General features: G+C 56.5%; 1 protein-coding gene across 2 annotated transcripts; it reads right to left on the bottom strand.

Annotated features, from left to right (window-relative positions):
- Positions 1-282: 282 nt before the first annotated feature.
- ATPAF1 (ATP synthase mitochondrial F1 complex assembly factor 1) lies at positions 283-18,007 on the bottom strand. Of its 2 annotated transcripts, none has more exons than XM_089666145.1 (8): positions 17,958-18,007; positions 17,231-17,339; positions 17,114-17,146; positions 15,688-15,750; positions 14,568-14,618; positions 9,746-9,793; positions 9,488-9,583; positions 283-450 (listed from the first exon to the last, which is right to left on the bottom strand). In XM_089666145.1, exons 1-8 carry the CDS (start codon positions 17,990-17,992, stop codon positions 298-300), a joined length of 588 nt encoding a protein of 195 aa, XP_089522271.1. In that variant the 5' UTR covers positions 17,993-18,007; the 3' UTR covers positions 283-297. The 2 variants fall into 2 exon arrangements, with proteins under 2 accessions (XP_089522271.1, XP_089522270.1); XM_089666144.1 differs by lacking the exon at positions 17,958-18,007 and adding an exon at positions 17,897-17,949.
- Positions 18,008-18,333: the final 326 nt, after the last annotated feature.

Genomic DNA, 18,333 nt, shown 5'->3' with positions numbered 1-18,333 from the left:
GTAGGTACGGTAGGTGTATGGGTATATAGGGTAGGTACGGTAGGTACATAGGGTAGGTACGGTAGGTGTATGGGTATACAGTATATAATTTGAAGCATTAGCCAGGATTGATGGATTTGCATGTTTTCTACATACAGCAGACGGGGGGGGGGGCAGGTGGCGTCATCAGGAGGAGACATGAAGGCTTTCATCAGGAGGTGGGACTACACAAGGAAACCTCCAATCCAGGCTCCGCCCACATCCCCCCATTCACACACAGTGACAATCAGTGAGCTGGCAGGCCACACCCACATTTCTTTAGTTGCAGAACACATCGTCACACACAACATGGCGGCAACGTACCAGGAATGTGGAGTCCAGTTCAGAGTTCATCAGAACCATTCCCTTCTCCTTCTGCAGGTCGGTGTAATGATAGACGATCAGCTGACTGGGCGCCGCGTCCCCCAAACTCTGCACCGGAGAGAAAACCACGCCCATTACCATCCAGGATGTGACTGCCCACCACACCACGCCCATTACCATCCAGGATGTGACTGCCCACCACACCACGCCCATTACCATCCAGGATGCGACTGCCCACCACACCACGCCCATTACCATCCAGGATGCGACTGCCCACCACACCACGCCCATTACCATCCAGGATGTGACTTCCCACCACACCACGCCCATTACCATCCAGGATGTGACTGCCCACCACACCACGCCCATTACCATCCAGGATGCGACTGCCCACCACACCACGCCCATTACCATCCAGGATGTGACTGCCCACCACACCACCCCATTACCATCCAGGATACGACTGCCCACCACACCACGCCCATTACCATCAAGGATACGACTTCCCACCACACCACGCCCATTACCATCCAGGATGCGACTGCCCACCACACCACGCCCATTACCATCCAGGATGCGACTGCCCACCACACCAGGCCCATTACCATCCAGGATGCGACTGCCCACCACACCACGCCCATTACCATCCAGGATGCGACTGCCCACCACACCACGCCCATTACCATCCAGGATGCGACTGCCCACCACACCACGCCCATTACCATCCAGGATGCGACTGCCCACCACACCACGCCCATTACCATCCAGGATGCGACTGCCCACCACACCACGCCCATTACCATCCAGGATGCGACTGCCCACCACACCACGCCCATTACCATCCAGGATACGACTTCCCACCACACCACGCCCATTACCATCCAGGATGCGACTGCCCACCACACCACGCCCATTACCATCCAGGATGCGACTGCCCACCACACCACGCCCATTACCATCCAGGATGCGACTGCCCACCACACCACGCCCATTACCATCCAGGATGCGACTGCCCACCACACCATGCCCATTACCATCCAGGATGTGACTGCCCACCACACCACCCCATTACCATCAAGGATACGACTTCCCACCACACCACGCCCATTACCATCCAGGATGCGACTGCCCACCACGCCCATTACCATCCAGGATGCGACTGCCCACCACACCACGCCCATTACCATCCAGGATGCGACTGCCCACCACACCACGCCCATTACCATCCAGGATGCGACTGCCCACCACACCACGCCCATTACCATCCAGGATGCGACTGCCCACCACACCACGCCCATTACCATCCAGGATGCGACTGCCCACCACACCACCCCATTACCATCCAGGATACGACTGCCCACCACACCACGCCCATTACCATCCAGGATACGACTTCCCACCACACCACGCCCATTACCATCCAGGATGCGACTGCCCACCACACCACGCCCATTACCATCCAGGATGTGACTGCCCACCACACCACCCCATTACCATCCAGGATGTGACTGCCCACCACACCACGCCCATTACCATCCAGGATGTGACTGCCCACCACACCACCCCATTACCATCCAGGATACGACTGCCCACCACACCACCCCATTACCATCCAGGATGTGACTGCCCAGCACACCGCCCCATTACCATCCAGCATACGACTGCCCACCACACCACGCCCATTACCATCCAGGATACGACTGCCCACCATACCGCCCCATTAATATCTAAAGTTGTGCTGAAAAGTCTCCCTCCGCTGGCAGAAATGGTAACATTTCGGCATTGATGGTGGAAATCTGACGGATCCTGTCTTTTATGGAAGGATAGCGATGATGGGACGCCATTTATGATCACAGAGTTGTTTGGCTCTTTATTAAATCCTAATGATAACAGAAATCCCCCAAATGGCCCGGATCAGAAGTCTCCGCCCCCCGGATCAGAAGTCTCCTCCCCCGGATCAGAAGTCTCCTCCCCCGGATCAGAAGTCTCCTCCCCCGGATCAGAAGTCTCCACCCCCGGATCAGAAGTCTCCTCCCCCGAATCAGAAGTCTCCTCCCCCGAATCAGAAGTCTCCTCCCCCGAATCAGAAGTCTCCTCCCCCGAATCAGAAGTCTCCTCCCCCGAATCAGAAGTCTCCTCCCCCGAATCAGAAGTCTCCACCCCCTGGAAGGTCCGGCCTTGGTACAGACACACAAGGGGACACACACAGGGGACAATGGCAACTAAAGGTTAATTTCCCACATCTGTGGCTCACTTTGTGTATAGTCGGTGTGTGTGTTCGCTCTCACGTGGATGCACTGAGCAGGCTAGATACTGAGCCATGGGGAGCAGAAAAGAACTGTCAAAAGACCTGCGTGAAAAGGTAGCGGGACTTTATAAAGATGGAAAAGGATATAAAAAGATATCCAAAGCCTTGAATATGCCGGTCAGTCCTGTTCAATCACTTATTAAGAATTGGAAAGTTTGGGGATCTCCCGATACCAAGCCAAGGTCAGGGAGACCAAGAAAGATTGACACCACACAGGAGGAATACAGGCTGCTGTGGAAAAAGGCGGCATGGTTGTGTCATGGAGCACAATACGACAATACTTGAACAAAAATTAGCTGCATGGTGCAGTTGTCAGAAAGAAGCCTTTACTGCGCCAGTGCCACAAAAAAGCCCGGTTACAATATGTCTGACACCTGGACACGCCTCGCCGGGTGACACCAGAGATTTCAGGGCACTCCGTGGATGTGGGAGGAAGTATGGCGCAGGCTGGATTCAGTTGAGGCAGTGTGGAGCTGGACCCACATAGAAAGGAGTAGGAGACAAAATGGTGCATGAGCCACTGATGACATCATAACACACAGCTGCAGCACCCACAATGGACACGGCCACAGCCTGCATAGCACCTCAATAAGGTGAACAAAACAAAGTTGCTGTTGGATTCCCAAAAACCTCCACACTGCACATCTCCAGCAGGAGGAGGCTGCCACAACTCACCCGTCCACACTGCACATCTCCAGCAGGAGGAGGCTGCCACAACTCACCCATCCACACTGCAGGACTCCCAGCAGGAGGAGGCTGCCACAACTCACCCGTCCACACTGCACATCTCCAGCAGGAGGAGGCTGCCACAACTCACCCGTCCACACTGCACATCTCCAGCAGGAGGAGGCTGCCACAACTCACCCATCCACACTGCAGGACTCCCAGCAGGAGGAGGCTGCCACAACTCACCCGTCCACACTGCACATCTCCAGCAGGAGGAGGCTGCCACAACTCACCCGTCCACACTGCACATCTCCAGCAGGAGGAGGCTGCCACAACTCACCCGTCCACACTGCACATCTCCAGCAGGAGGAGGCTGCCACAACTCACCCGTCCACACTGCAGGACTCCCAGCAGTAGGAGGCTGCCACAACTCACCCGATAACACTGCAGGACTCCCAGCAGGAGGAGGCTGCCACAACTCACCCGATAACACTGCAGGACTCCAGCAAGAGGAGGCTGCCACAACTCACCCATCCACACTGCACATCTCCAGCAGGAGGAGGCTGCCACAACTCACCCATCCACACTGCAGGACTCCCAGCAGGAGGAGGCTGCCACAACTCACCCGTCCACACTGCACATCTCCAGCAGGAGGAGGCTGCCACAACTCACCCGTCCACACTGCACATCTCCAGCAGGAGGAGGCTGCCACAACTCACCCGTCCACACTGCAGGACTCCCAGCAGGAGGAGGCTGCCACAACTCACCCATCCACACTGCAGGACTCCCAGCAGGAGGAGGCTGCCACAACTCACCCGTCCACACTGCAGGACTCCAGCAAGAGGAGGCTGCCACAACTCACCCGTCCACACTGCAGGACTCCCAGCAGGAGGAGGCTGCCACAACTCACCCGTCCACACTGCAGGACTCCCAGCAGGAGGAGGCTGCCACAACTCACCCATCCACACTGCAGGACTCCAGCAAGAGGAGGCTGCCACAACTCACCCGTCCACACTGCAGGACTCCAGCAAGAGGAGGCTGCCACAACTCACCCGTCCACACTGCACATCTCCAGCAGGAGGAGGCTGCCACAACTCACCCATCCACACTGCAGGACTCCAGAATGAGGAGGCTGCCACAACTCACCTGTCCACACTGCACATCTCCAGCAGGAGGAGGCTGCCACAACTCACCCATCCACACTGCAGGACTCCCAGCAGGAGGAGGCTGCCACAACTCACCCGTCCACACTGCACATCTCCAGCAGGAGGAGGCTGCCACAACTCACCCATCCACACTGCAGGACTCCCAGCAGGAGGAGGCTGCCACAACTCACCCGTCCACACTGCAGGACTCCCAGCAGGAGGAGGCTGCCACAACTCACCCGTCCACACTGCACATCTCCAGCAGGAGGAGGCTGCCACAACTCACCCATCCACACTGCAGGACTCCCAGCAGGAGGAGGCTGCCACAACTCACCCATCCACACTGCAGGACTCCCAGCAGGAGGAGGCTGCCACAACTCACCCGTCCACACTGCACATCTCCAGCAGGAGGAGGCTGCCACAACTCACCCATCCACACTGCAGGACTCCCAGCAGGAGGAGGCTGCCACAACTCACCCGTCCACACTGCAGGACTCCCAGCAGGAGGAGGCTGCCACAACTCACCCGTCCACACTGCAGGACTCCCAGCAGGAGGAGGCTGCCACAACTCACCCGTCCACACTGCAGGACTCCCAGCAGGAGGAGGCTGCCACAACTCACCCGTCCACACTGCAGGACTCCCAGCAGGAGGAGGCTGCCACAACTCACCCGTCCACACTGCAGGACTCCCAGCAGGAGGAGGCTGCCACAACTCACCCGTCCACACTGCAGGACTCCCAGCAGGAGGAGGCTGCCACAACTCACCCGTCCACACTGCAGGACTCCCAGCAGGAGGAGGCTGCCACAACTCACCCGTCCACACTGCAGGACTCCCAGCAGGAGGAGGCTGCCACAACTCACCCGTCCACACTGCAGGACTCCAGCAAGAGGAGGCTGCCACAACTCACCCGTCCACACTGCAGGACTCCAGCAAGAGGAGGCTGCCACAACTCACCCATCCACACTGCAGGACTCCAGAATGAGGAGGCTGCCACAACTCACCTGTCCACACTGCACATCTCCAGCAGGAGGAGGCTGCCACAACTCACCCATCCACACTGCAGGACTCCCAGCAGGAGGAGGCTGCCACAACTCACCCGTCCACACTGCAGGACTCCAGCAAGAGGAGGCTGCCACAACTCACCCGTCCACACTGCACATCTCCAGCAGGAGGAGGCTGCCACAACTCACCCGTCCACACTGCACATCTCCAGCAGGAGGAGGCTGCCACAACTCACCCGTCCACACTGCAGGACTCCCAGCAGGAGGAGGCTGCCACAACTCACCCGTCCACACTGCAGGACTCCCAGCAGGAGGAGGCTGCCACAACTCACCCGTCCACACTGCAGGACTCCCAGCAGGAGGAGGCTGCCACAACTCACCCGTCCACACTGCAGGACTCCAGCAAGAGGAGGCTGCCACAACTCACCCGTCCACACTGCAGGACTCCCAGCAGGAGGAGGCTGCCACAACTCACCCGTCCACACTGCAGGACTCCCAGCAGGAGGAGGCTGCCACAACTCACCCGTCCACACTGCAGGACTCCAGCAAGAGGAGGCTGCCACAACTCACCCGTCCACACTGCAGGACTCCAGCAAGAGGAGGCTGCCACAACTCACCCGTCCACACTGCAGGACTCCAGCAAGAGGAGGCTGCCACAACTCACCCGTCCACACTGCACATCTCCAGCAGGAGGCTGCCACAACTCACCCATCCACACTGCAGGACTCCAGAATGAGGAGGCTGCCACAACTCACCTGTCCACACTGCACATCTCCAGCAGGAGGAGGCTGCCACAACTCACCCATCCACACTGCAGGACTCCCAGCAGGAGGAGGCTGCCACAACTCACCCGTCCACACTGCACATCTCCAGCAGGAGGAGGCTGCCACAACTCACCCGTCCACACTGCACATCTCCAGCAGGAGGAGGCTGCCACAACTCACCCATCCACACTGCAGGACTCCCAGCAGGAGGAGGCTGCCACAACTCACCCATCCACACTGCAGGACTCCCAGCAGGAGGAGGCTGCCACAACTCACCCGTCCACACTGCACATCTCCAGCAGGAGGAGGCTGCCACAACTCACCCATCCACACTGCAGGACTCCCAGCAGGAGGAGGCTGCCACAACTCACCCGTCCACACTGCAGGACTCCCAGCAGGAGGAGGCTGCCACAACTCACCCGTCCACACTGCAGGACTCCAGCAGGAGGAGGCTGCCACAACTCACCCGTCCACACTGCAGGACTCCCAGCAGGAGGAGGCTGCCACAACTCACCCATCCACACTGCAGGACTCCCAGCAGGAGGAGGCTGCCACAACTCACCCGTCCACACTGCAGGACTCCCAGCAGGAGGAGGCTGCCACAACTCACCCGTCCACACTGCAGGACTCCCAGCAGGAGGAGGCTGCCACAACTCACCCGTCCACACTGCAGGACTCCAGCAAGAGGAGGCTGCCACAACTCACCCGTCCACACTGCAGGACTCCAGCAAGAGGAGGCTGCCACAACTCACCCATCCACACTGCAGGACTCCAGAATGAGGAGGCTGCCACAACTCACCTGTCCACACTGCACATCTCCAGCAGGAGGAGGCTGCCACAACTCACCCATCCACACTGCAGGACTCCCAGCAGGAGGAGGCTGCCACAACTCACCCGTCCACACTGCAGGACTCCAGAATGAGGAGGCTGCCACAACTCACCTGTCCACACTGCACATCTCCAGCAGGAGGAGGCTGCCACAACTCACCCATCCACACTGCAGGACTCCCAGCAGGAGGAGGCTGCCACAACTCACCCGTCCACACTGCAGGACTCCCAGCAGGAGGAGGCTGCCACAACTCACCCGTCCACACTGCAGGACTCCCAGCAGGAGGAGGCTGCCACAACTCACCCGTCCACACTGCAGGACTCCCAGCAGGAGGAGGCTGCCACAACTCACCCATCCACACTGCAGGACTCCCAGCAGGAGGAGGCTGCCACAACTCACCCGTCCACACTGCAGGACTCCCAGCAGGAGGAGGCTGCCACAACTCACCCGTCCACACTGCAGGACTCCCAGCAGGAGGAGGCCTGCCACAACTCACCCGTCCACACTGCAGGACTCCAGCAAGAGGAGGCTGCCACAACTCACCCGTCCACACTGCAGGACTCCAGCAAGAGGAGGCTGCCACAACTCACCCATCCACACTGCAGGACTCCAGAATGAGGAGGCTGCCACAACTCACCTGTCCACACTGCACATCTCCAGCAGGAGGAGGCTGCCACAACTCACCCATCCACACTGCAGGACTCCCAGCAGGAGGAGGCTGCCACAACTCACCCGTCCACACTGCAGGACTCCAGCAAGAGGAGGCTGCCACAACTCACCCGTCCACACTGCAGGACTCCAGCAAGAGGAGGCTGCCACAACTCACCCGTCCACACTGCACATCTCCAGCAGGAGGAGGCTGCCACAACTCACCTGTCCACACTGCAGGACTCCAGCAGGAGGAGGCTGCCACAACTCACCCATCCACACTGCAGGACTCCAGCAGGAGGAGGCTGCCACAACTCACCCATCCACAATGCAGGGCCATCTGGCCCAGACTTCACCAATCGTGGTGAGCATGCTCCACAGTGCCTTCAGCAGGATTACCCGGCCAGTGAGATCACCGTGTACACTGTACATGGGAGGATGATGCCGATCCAGAGTCGGTCAGCAGACATTACAGGCTGTCCCTGCTCTTGCATGCGGTCTCCGGTTACAGTCGCTCTTCACCTGCCTGCCATAGTGACCGATCCAGATAGGGCCCACCTCTGCCCAGAGAGGCCCAGAGAAGTAGGAACAGGTCCCATAACAGAAGAGATCTCCACAGAGGCTCCGGGAAAAGTCCATCACCTTCAGGCACTGGACCAAAGCTGAGGGTTTGCCTTCAGGCACTGGACCAAAGCTCAGGGTTCGCCTTCAGGCACTGGACCAAAGCTCAGGGTTCGCCTTCAGGCACTGGACCAAAGCTCAGGGTTCGCCTTCAGGCACTGGACCAAAGCTGAGGGTTCGCCTTCAGGCACTGGACCAAAGCTGAGGGTTCGCCTTCAGGCACTGGACCAAAGCTGAGGGTTCGCCTTCAGGCACTGGACCAAAGCTGAGGGTTCGCCTTCAGGCACTGGACCAAAGCTGAGGGTTCGCCTTCAGGCACTGGACCAAAGCTGAGGGTTCGCCTTCAGGCACTGGACCAAAGCTGAGGGTTCGCCTTCAGGCACTGGACCAAAGCTGAGGGTTCGCCTTCAGGCACTGGACCAAAGCTGAGGGTTCGCCTTCAGGCACTGGACCAAAGCTGAGGGTTCGCCTTCAGGCACTGGACCAAAGCTGAGGGTTCGCCTTCAGGCACTGGACCAAAGCTGAGGGTTCGCCTTCAGGCACTGGACCAAAGCTGAGAGTTCGCCTTCAGGCACTGGACCAAAGCTGAGGGTTCGCCTTCAGGCACTGGACCAAAGCTCAGGGTTCGCCTTCAGGCACTGGACCAAAGCTCAGGGTTCGCTCGCCTTCAGGCACTGGACCAAAGCTGAGGGTTCGCAGAGATGGGAGGTTGCAACATAACCCAAGCAGTCACGAATAACCCCTCTGTGCCCTGTGATCTATGTGATTTATGATCTGTGGTCTACTACGTAGATCACAGGGCACAGATCATAGATCACATAGTAGACCACAGATCATAGATCACATAGATCACAGGGCACAGATCGTAGATCACAGGGCACAGATCGTAGATCACAGGGCACAGATCATAGATCACAGGGCACAGATCATAGATCACAGGGCACAGATCATACATCACGATCTGTGCCCTGTGATCTACGATCTGTGCCCTGTGATCTACGATCTGTGCCCTGTGATCTATGTGATCTACGATCTGTGGTCTACTATGTGATCTATGATCTGTGCCCTGTGATCTACGATCTGTGGTCTACTATGTGATCTGTGGTCTACTATTGATCATAGCGCCTGCCTGTGGCCCCCCCTCCCAGACTGATGCCCTCACCTGGATATTGATCAGAGAGGTGAAGTGAAGTTCCGTTCCTGACCACTGACCCACATAGAACTCGTAGCCCTCCGCCCGCGGCAGGGCATACAGGAACTGGAAGAGAGAAAACAAGAGTGAAGGCAGAATGTTGGCCATTGTTGCCGGTCCCGGAACACGGGAGCCAATCACTTCCATCTCTGGGGGCCGCAGTTCACAGATGGGGGTGTCACTCATATAACGAACACTGAAATGGCCTCAGAGGTGAAGGCAACTCACCGCAGGGCAGCTCTGGGCCCTTGTCCAGATCACATCGAAGGTTTCTCCCTGGAGGAAAAAAGAGAAGAAGGTCAGAGCAGTTCCACGGCAGGAAGGAGACCACCAGAGGAAATGAGGCATCTAGAGCTCTACAGACTGCAGTACCTCAACCACATCTGTAGGTGGAGCTGTGTTGTCTACACAATGATGGAGGATATGGAGTCCATGGCCTGACCCTATTGGCTGATAAGTGCAGAGGATGATGGGAAGGGATAGACTAAAGCACCAATAGAGGACTCACTCTTTGTTCAACCAGCGGGTAGCTGACCTGATTCCCCCATCCAGACATTGAAGGTGGATGGGGGAATCCTCCCCACCATCACAGCACTGATCAGAGTTACAGGCTATAGCCGGCAGCATTGATCAATTGGGGACGATTCGACAGGCTGGATGTACAGATGCTGATTGGTAGACTGACTTCTGTACAACCAGCCAACCGTACATGGATCAGAGTCCAGAGGGTTCAGCAGGGAGGGGTCAGCGTTCGATCCAAGGACAGAAGTCAGTCTACCAATCAGCTTTGTACAACCAGCCTGTCGGATCTTCTCCAATCAATCAGTGCTGCCGGCTACAGCCTGTAACTCTGATCAGTGCTGCAATGGTGGCATGCATCACCGGGAGGATTCCCCCATTCACCTCCAAAGTCTGGAGGGGGGAATCAGGTCAGTGTTTACATTCCACCCGCCATTTCATCTACTGGCTGCTTCATGGAGGAATCCCTCAACCAGGAGAGGTCAGGGAGGAACCAACCTGTTCAGTTGTAGCCAACACACTGCAGGGGGTGCAGGGGCCTCCATCAGGGCTCAGCACAGAGCAGGATCCTATACAGGACTGAAGGAGAGACCTGGGACAGTCATCGGGGGATTCTTCCCCCACATTACCCCCTACACATCAACATGGAGTGTCACCTCCTCCCCTCCATGTGACCTCCTCCCCTCCGTGTGACCAGAGCTATTCCCCCCCTACACATCAGCATACAGTGAGGAACAGAAGGATTTGAACCCCCTGCGATTCTGCAAGTTCTCCCACTTCTCCATCATGGAGGGTCTGACATTCACATTGCAGGGGATTCCCACTCTGAGGACAGAATTCAGGAAATCACATTGCAGGGGATTCCCACTCTGAGGACAGAATTCAGGAGATCACATTGCAGGGGATTCCCACTCTGAGGACAGAATTCAGGAGATCACATTGCAGGGGATTCCCACTCTGAGGACAGAATTCAGGAGATCACATTGCAGGGGATTCCCACTCTGAGGACAGAATTCAGGAGATCACATTGCAGGGGATTCCCCCTCTGAGGACAGAATTCAGGAGATCAGATTGCAGGGGATTCCCCCTCTGAGGACAGAATTCAGGAGATCAGATTGCAGGGGATTCCCACTCTGAGGACAGAATTCAGGAGATCACATTGCAGGGGATTCCCACTCTGAGGACAGAATTCAGGAGATCACATTGCAGGGGATTCCCACTCTGAGGACAGAATTCAGGAGATCACATTGTATGATTTGTAAAGAATGTATTTGTCTCGCATGGCTGAACAGAAGTATTTGAACCCCTGAGAAGCAGCAAGAATTCTGCCTCCCAGAGACCTGTTACTGCCCCTTTATAAAGTCCCCCTCTACTCCACTCATTCATCTCACTTAGTAGCCCCTGTCTGAGCTCTATAGACACCTGTCCACCCCACAGTCAGTCAGACGCCAACTACTACCATGGGCAAGACCAAAGAGCTGTCAAAAGACACCAGAGACAAAATTGTGGACCTCCACAAGGCTGGAAAGGGCTACGGGGCAATTGCCAAGCAGCTTGGTGACAATAGATCAACTGTTGGAGCAATTGTTAGAGAATGGAAGAGGCTAAAGACGACTGTCAGTGTCCCTCGGACTGGGGCTCCATGCAAGATGTCACCTCGTGGGGTCACTGATGAGAAGAAGGTGAGGAATCAGCCCAGAACTACAAGGGAGGAGCTGGTCAATGACATGAAGAGAGCCGGGGCCACAGTTTCACAGGTCACTGTCGGTAGAACACTACGCCGTCATGGTTTCCAATCATGCATTGCATGGAAGGTTCCCCTGCTCCAGTCATCACATGTCCAGGCCCGTCTGAAGGTTCCCCTGCTCAAGTCATCACATGTCCAGGCCCGTCTGAAGGTTCCCCTGCTCCAGTCATCACATGTCCAGGCCCGTCTGAAGGTTCCCCTGCTCAAGTCATCACATGTCCAGGCCCGTCTGAAGGTTCCCCTGCTCCAGTCATCACATGTCCAGGCCCGTCTGAAGGTTCCCCTGCTCAAGTCATCACATGTCCAGGCCCGTCTGAAGGTTCCCCTGCTCAAGTCATCACATGTCCAGGCCCGTCTGAAGGTTCCCCTGCTCAAGTCATCACATGTCCAGGCCCGTCTGAAGATTCCCCTGCTCCAGTCATCACATGTCCAGGCCCGTCTGAAGGTTCCCCTGCTCCAGCCATCACATGTCCAGGCCCGTCTGAAGGTTCCCCTGCTCAAGTCATCACATGTCCAGGCCCGTCTGAAGGTTCCCCTGCTCAAGTCATCACATGTCCAGGCCCGTCTGAAGGTTGCCAATGACCATCTGGATGATGCAGAGGAGGCATGGGAGGAAGTCATGTGGTCAGAGGAGACCAAAGGAGAACTTTTTGGTCTAAACTTCACTTGTCGTGTTTGGAGGAAAAAGAAGGATGAGTTGCATCCCAAGAACACCATCCCTACTGTGAAGCATGGGGGTGGTAACATCATGCTTTGGGGGTGCTTTTCTGCGAAGGGGTCAGGACGACTGCACTGTATTAAGGAGAGGATGAATGGGGCCATTTATTATGAGATTTTCAGCAACAACCTCCTTCCCTCAGTCAGAGCATTGAAGACGGGTCGTGGCCGGGTCCTCCAACATGACAACGACCCGAAGCACACGGCCAGGAGAACCAAGGAGTGGCCCCGTAAGAAGCATATCGAGGTTCTGGAGTGGCCTAGCCAGTCTCCACACCTAAATCCAATAGAACATCTTTGGAGGGAGCTGAAACTCCGTGTTGCTCAACGACAGCCCCGAAACCTGACAGATCTAGAGGAGATCGGTGTGGAGGAGTCGGCCAAAATCCCTGTTGCAGTGCAAACCTGGCCAAGGACTACAGGAACCGTCTGACCTCTGGAATTGCAGACAAAGGCTTCTGTACCAAATATTAACACGGATCTTCTCAGGGGTTCAAATCCTTCTGTTCAGCCGTGCGACACAAATACATTCTTTACAAATCATACAATGTGATCTCCTGAATTCTGTCCTCAGACTGGGAATCCCCTGCAATGTGATCTCCTGAATTCTGTCCTCAGAGTGGGAATCCCCTGCAATGTGATCTCCTGAATTCTGTCCTCAGACTGGGAATCCCCTGCAATGTGATCTCCTGAATTCTGTCCTCAGAGTGGGAATCCCCTGCAATGTGATCTCCTGAATTCTGTCCTCAGAGTGGGAATCCCCTGCAATGTGATCTCCTGAATTCTGTCCTCAGAGTGGGAATCCCCTGCAATGTGATCTCCTGAATTCTGTCCTCAGAGTGGGAATCCCCTGCAATGTGATCTCCTGAATTCTGTCCTCAGAGTGGGAATCCCCTGCAATGTGATCTCCTGAATTCTGTCCTCAGAGTGGGAATCCCCTGCAATGTGATCTCCTGAATTCTGTCCTCAGAGTGGGAATCCCCTGCAATGTGATCTCCTGAATTCTGTCCTCAGAGTGGGAATCCCCTGCAATGTGATCTCCTGAATTCTGTCCTCAGAGTGGGAATCCCCTGCAATGTGATCTCCTGAATTCTGTCCTCAGAGTGGGAATCCCCTGCAATGTGATCTCCTGAATTCTGTCCTCAGAGTGGGAATCCCCTGCAATGTGAATGTCAGACCCTCCATGATGGAGAAGTGGGAGAACTTGCAGAATCGCAGAGGGTTCAAATACTTCTGTTCCTCACTGTAGAATGTGACCTCCTCCCCTTCGTGTGACCAGAGCTATCCCCCTCCCCCCCCTACACATCAACATGAAGTGTGACCTCCTCCCCTCCATGTGACCTCCCCTCCATGTGACCAGTGCTCCCCCCTACACACATCACCATGGAGTGTGACCTCCACCCCTCCATGTGGCCAGAGCTATCCCCCCCCCCTTACACACATCGCCATGGAATGTGACCTCCACCCCTCCATGTGACCTGCGCTACCCTCCCCCATACACACATCACCATGGAATGTGATCTCCTCCCCTCCATGTGACCAGTGCTGTCCCCCCCATACACACCCCATGCAGTGTCACTGCCCCTCCTCCATGTTACCAGTGCTATCCCCCCATACACACCCCATGCAGTGTCACTGCCCCTCCTCCATGTGACCAGTGCTATCCCCCCATACACACCCCATGCAGTGTCACTGCCCCTCCTCCATGTGACCAGTGCTATCCCCCCATACACACCCCATGCAGTGTCACTGTCCCTCCTCCATGTGACCAGTGGTATCCCCCCATACACACCCCATGCAGTGTCACTGTCCCTCCTCCATGTGACCAGTGCTATCCCCCCATACACACCCCATGCAGTGTCACTGTCCCTCCTCCATGTGACCAGTGCTATCCCCCCATACACACCCCATGCAGTGTCACTGTCCCTCCTCCATGTGACCAGTGCTATCCCCCCATACACACCCCATGCAGTGTCACTGTCCCTCCTCCATGTGACCAGTGCTATCCCCCCATACTACTAAGTACTAAGACTCCAGTACTGGGGGAGACATAGAGATGGAACTCACCGGAACGATGGCGTACACCGCATCCTTCATGGAGAAGAACTCCTTCCAAATCTGAGGACAAAACACACACACACAACAAAATTAGGCTCCTCCTCCATGTCCCCGCCTTCTACATGTGACTATAGACTCCTCCCCTGCATGTCCCCTCCTTCCCCATGTGACTACAGACCCCTCCCCCATGTGTCCCCACCTTCTCCATGTGATTATAGACTCCTCCCCCGCATGTCCCATCCTTCTCCATGTGACTATAGACTCCTCCCCTGCATGTCCCCTCCTTCCCCATGTGACTACAGACCCCTCCCCCATGTGTCCCTGCCTTCTTCATGTGACTATAGACCCCTCTCCCCACATTCTTCATGGGCCCTTCCCCGTGTGTCCTCCCCTTACCCATGTGACTACAGATCCCTCCCCCCATGTGTCCCTACCTTCTTCATGTGACTATAGGCCCCTCCCCGTGTCCTCTCCTTACCCATGTGACTACAGATCCCTCCCCCCATGTGTCCCTACCTTCTTCATGTGACTATAGGCCCCTCCCCGTGTCCTCTCCTTACCCATGTGACCACAGATCCCTCCCCCCATGTGTCCCTACCTTCTTCATGTGACTATAGGCCCCTCCCCGTGTCCTCTCCTTACCCATGTGACCACAGATCCCTCCCCCCATGTGTCCTCGCCTTCTTCATGTGACTATAGGCCCCTCCCCGTGTCCTCTCCTTACCCATGTGACTACAGATCCCTCCCCCCATGTGTCCTCGCCTTCGTCATGTGACTATAGGCCCCTCCCCGTGTCCTCTCCTTACCCATGTGACTACAGATCCCTCCCCCCATGTGTCCTCGCCTTCTTCATGTGACTATAGGCCCCTCCCCCTGTGTCATCTCCTTACCCATGTGACTACAGATCTCTCCCCCCATGTGTCCCCACCTTCTTCATGTGACTATAGGCCCCTCCCTATGAGTCATCTCCTTACCCACAGAACCCTCCCCGAATGTCCCTCTTTATCCATGTGACTATAGGCCCCTCCTCCCGTGTTCATCTCTAAATGTGTTGCCTCCTCCACATGGCTGTAGACCCTCCTACCATGACTCCTCCCCCTTTGTGTCCCCTCCCCCCATGTCTTCCCACCTGTGTTATCTCATCAGCACTCTTCTCTCTCACCAGATCCAGGTTCAGGACGGAGTTCAGAGTCTGCGAAGGAAAGACACCATCGATCAGCCTGGGGGGAAGGGGGGCGGTACGTTCTAGTCTAGTGGGGGGTGGTACACACAGTGGGTGGAATTAACCCTTCCTGTTCCTAGGATGAAGACATCTGGAATATATCATACCGGACTGTGCTCCGCCCCCCATATTCTGGCGGTGTCATATTACATCCCCCATCCACAAAGCCCCACCTCTGTCTACCCCGCCCCCATACAATAAATGACATTTGAAGCGGCCCATAGATGGGTTGTGTTGTTCCAATCAGCGGGCTGAACCATAAAACAACCAACAGATTCCTCCACACACAATCCAGGTGTATGGTTTGGAACCTGACCACGCCCTGACCGAAACCTGACCACGCCCTGATTGGAACCTGGTCACGCCCCTGATCGGAACCTGACCACGCCCTGATTGGAATATGACCACGCCCTGATTGGAATATGACCATGCCCTGATCGGAACCTGACTACGCCCTGATTGGAACCTGACTACGCCCTGATCGGAACCTGACCACGCCCTGATTGGAATATGACCATGCCCTGATCGGAACCTGACCACGCCCTGATCGGAACCTGACCACGCCCTGATTGGAATATGACCATGCCCTGATCGCAACCTGACTACGCCCTGATTGGAACCTGACTACGCCCTGATTGGAACCTGACTACGCCCTGATTGGAACCTGACCACGCCCTGATTGGAATATGACCACGCCCTGATCGGAACCTGACCACGCCCTGATCGGAACCTGACCACGCCCTAATTGGAATTGGTGGCTCCCTGCTGCTGATCCTATGGCTGGCTGGGATCTGCTGATTCTGGCTGTGACAGGTGAATATCTGACCAGTGTGAGCAACCTCCTCCCCCAACCCCCCCATCAGTGAAAATGGTTTGTCCCAACCCTCAGACACCTTAGTGGATGGCTCGGTCTGTCACAGGAAGTTAAAGAATAACTGACTTACTGGCAGGATCACCGGGAGGGAAAACTGTATGATGGGGACTCAGGAAACCGACCGCCGTGATAAACTGGAACTAAACCTTCCTGTCCTTCACAGCCAAGGAAGCCGCCATCTTTCCCTCTGTATGATCTGCAGCTGCCATGGTGCTGCACGTGGTCAGCTATGACGCCAGCCATTGGATGGCTTGACAGTTTGGTTGAGAGCACAAGCAACTGCGACAGTTATTACTGACAGTATGGCTCGGATGAGGCTGTTTAGGAAAACTTTAAGACAGAATGATGAAACGAGGGAAGGTTCACCATTGGTGGGACCATCAGTCCATGTACTGGGGCCACTGGGGAGGAGCCGGCCCGTGTGCCGGGGAGGAGCTGAGTGCTGGTCACATGACTCACCTTATTCCTTGTGTTTGCTCTGGATGATCCCACCTGCGGGGGAGGGACAAACAGATTGTTATATAGAGACAGTCACACCTCCACCACTGTCTAGGGAGGTGATATTGGGGGACGCACCCTCTGCTCCACCCTGCGGGCGAACTCAGCTTGTTTGGAGGAGTCCGGGGGCCACAACGTCATCTCCGTCTTCTTCTCCATCCGAGCCTCAAACACAGCCGGGTCAGACCTGAGAGCAGAAATGAATATCTGATTCTCATTGTGCTGGGACTCCACCCACCGCAGAAGGGGCCGGAGGACTCCACCCACCGCCGAAGGGGCCGGAGGACTCCACCCACCGCAGAAGGGGCCCGGAGGACTCCACCCGCCGCCGAAGGGGCCCGGAGGACTCCACCCGCCGCCGAAGGGGCCCGGAGGACTCCACCCGCCGCCGAAGGGGCCCGGAGGACTCCACCCGCCGCCGAAGGGGCGCAGAAGGGAGGTTGCAGCGTGGTGATGGGGGGAGGGGGGAGGGAGGTTGCAGCGTGGTGATGGGGGGAGGGAGGTTGCAGCGTGGTGATGGGGGGGGAGGGAGGGAGGTTGCAGCGTGGTGATGGGGGGGAGGGAGGGAGGTTGCAGCGTGGTGATGCGGGGGGAGGGAGGGAGGGAGGTTGCAGCGTGGTGATGGGGGGGAGGGAGGGAGGTTGCAGCGTGGTGATGGGGGGGGAGGGAGGGAGGTTGCAGCGTGGTGATGGGGGGGGAGGGAGGGAGTGTCTTGGAAATTCGCTTTAACGAATTTCTCCTTACCGTGAGTACTCGCAGTTGGATGCGCAGAAATCCCCCATAAAGCTGTGTGAATCTCGCTTACCACGACTGCAGCCAAACTACACGATTCCTGCCCATCCAAATACTTTGGTTCTGTTGAATTTGTGGGTGATTGGAGCTCCGTTACCCTGGAATGATCACACGACACTCTAAGGCTGGTTGCAATCCACATAAGGGCCGGCTTTAGGCTCAGCTCTCTGTTTTATTAAAAATACACACATGCCCCCCACATGAATAAAGTCAATCCCTCCCACCGAACAATACAATGGGGATTGCCTATACAGAAGATGTACATTCCAATTGGAGCATAGCCTTTGCTATTATCTATCACTGGTCCTCCCCCATGAGTCTTCTGAGGTCAGCAGACTTCCTCCCCTTCCCCCCTATGAGCCATCTGAGGTCATATTTCCTGTCCTACT

The sequence above is a fragment of the Staurois parvus genome, unplaced genomic scaffold (assembly GCF_062004578.1).
Source record: "Staurois parvus isolate SC_StPar_1 unplaced genomic scaffold, SC_StPar_1.0 ptg002549l, whole genome shotgun sequence".
Classification (NCBI taxonomy): domain Eukaryota; kingdom Metazoa; phylum Chordata; class Amphibia; order Anura; family Ranidae; genus Staurois; species Staurois parvus.
The sequence above is the reverse complement of the archived record's forward strand: the minus strand, read 5'-3'. Positions and strand labels throughout refer to the sequence as shown.

Bases quoted from the DNA above. Each gene is read 5' to 3' on its own strand.
- ATPAF1 (XM_089666144.1), bottom strand. From the start codon at position 17,934: ATGGGGGATTTCTGCGCATCCAACTGCGAGTACTCACG. The intron at 17,340-17,896 runs GTAAGGAGAAAT...TTCTGCTCTCAG, and splicing joins TCCAACTGCGAGTACTCACG to GTCTGACCCGGCTGTGTTTG. The intron at 14,619-15,687 runs GTGGGAAGACAT...TTTTGTCCTCAG, and splicing joins GTGCTGATGAGATAACACAG to ATTTGGAAGGAGTTCTTCTC.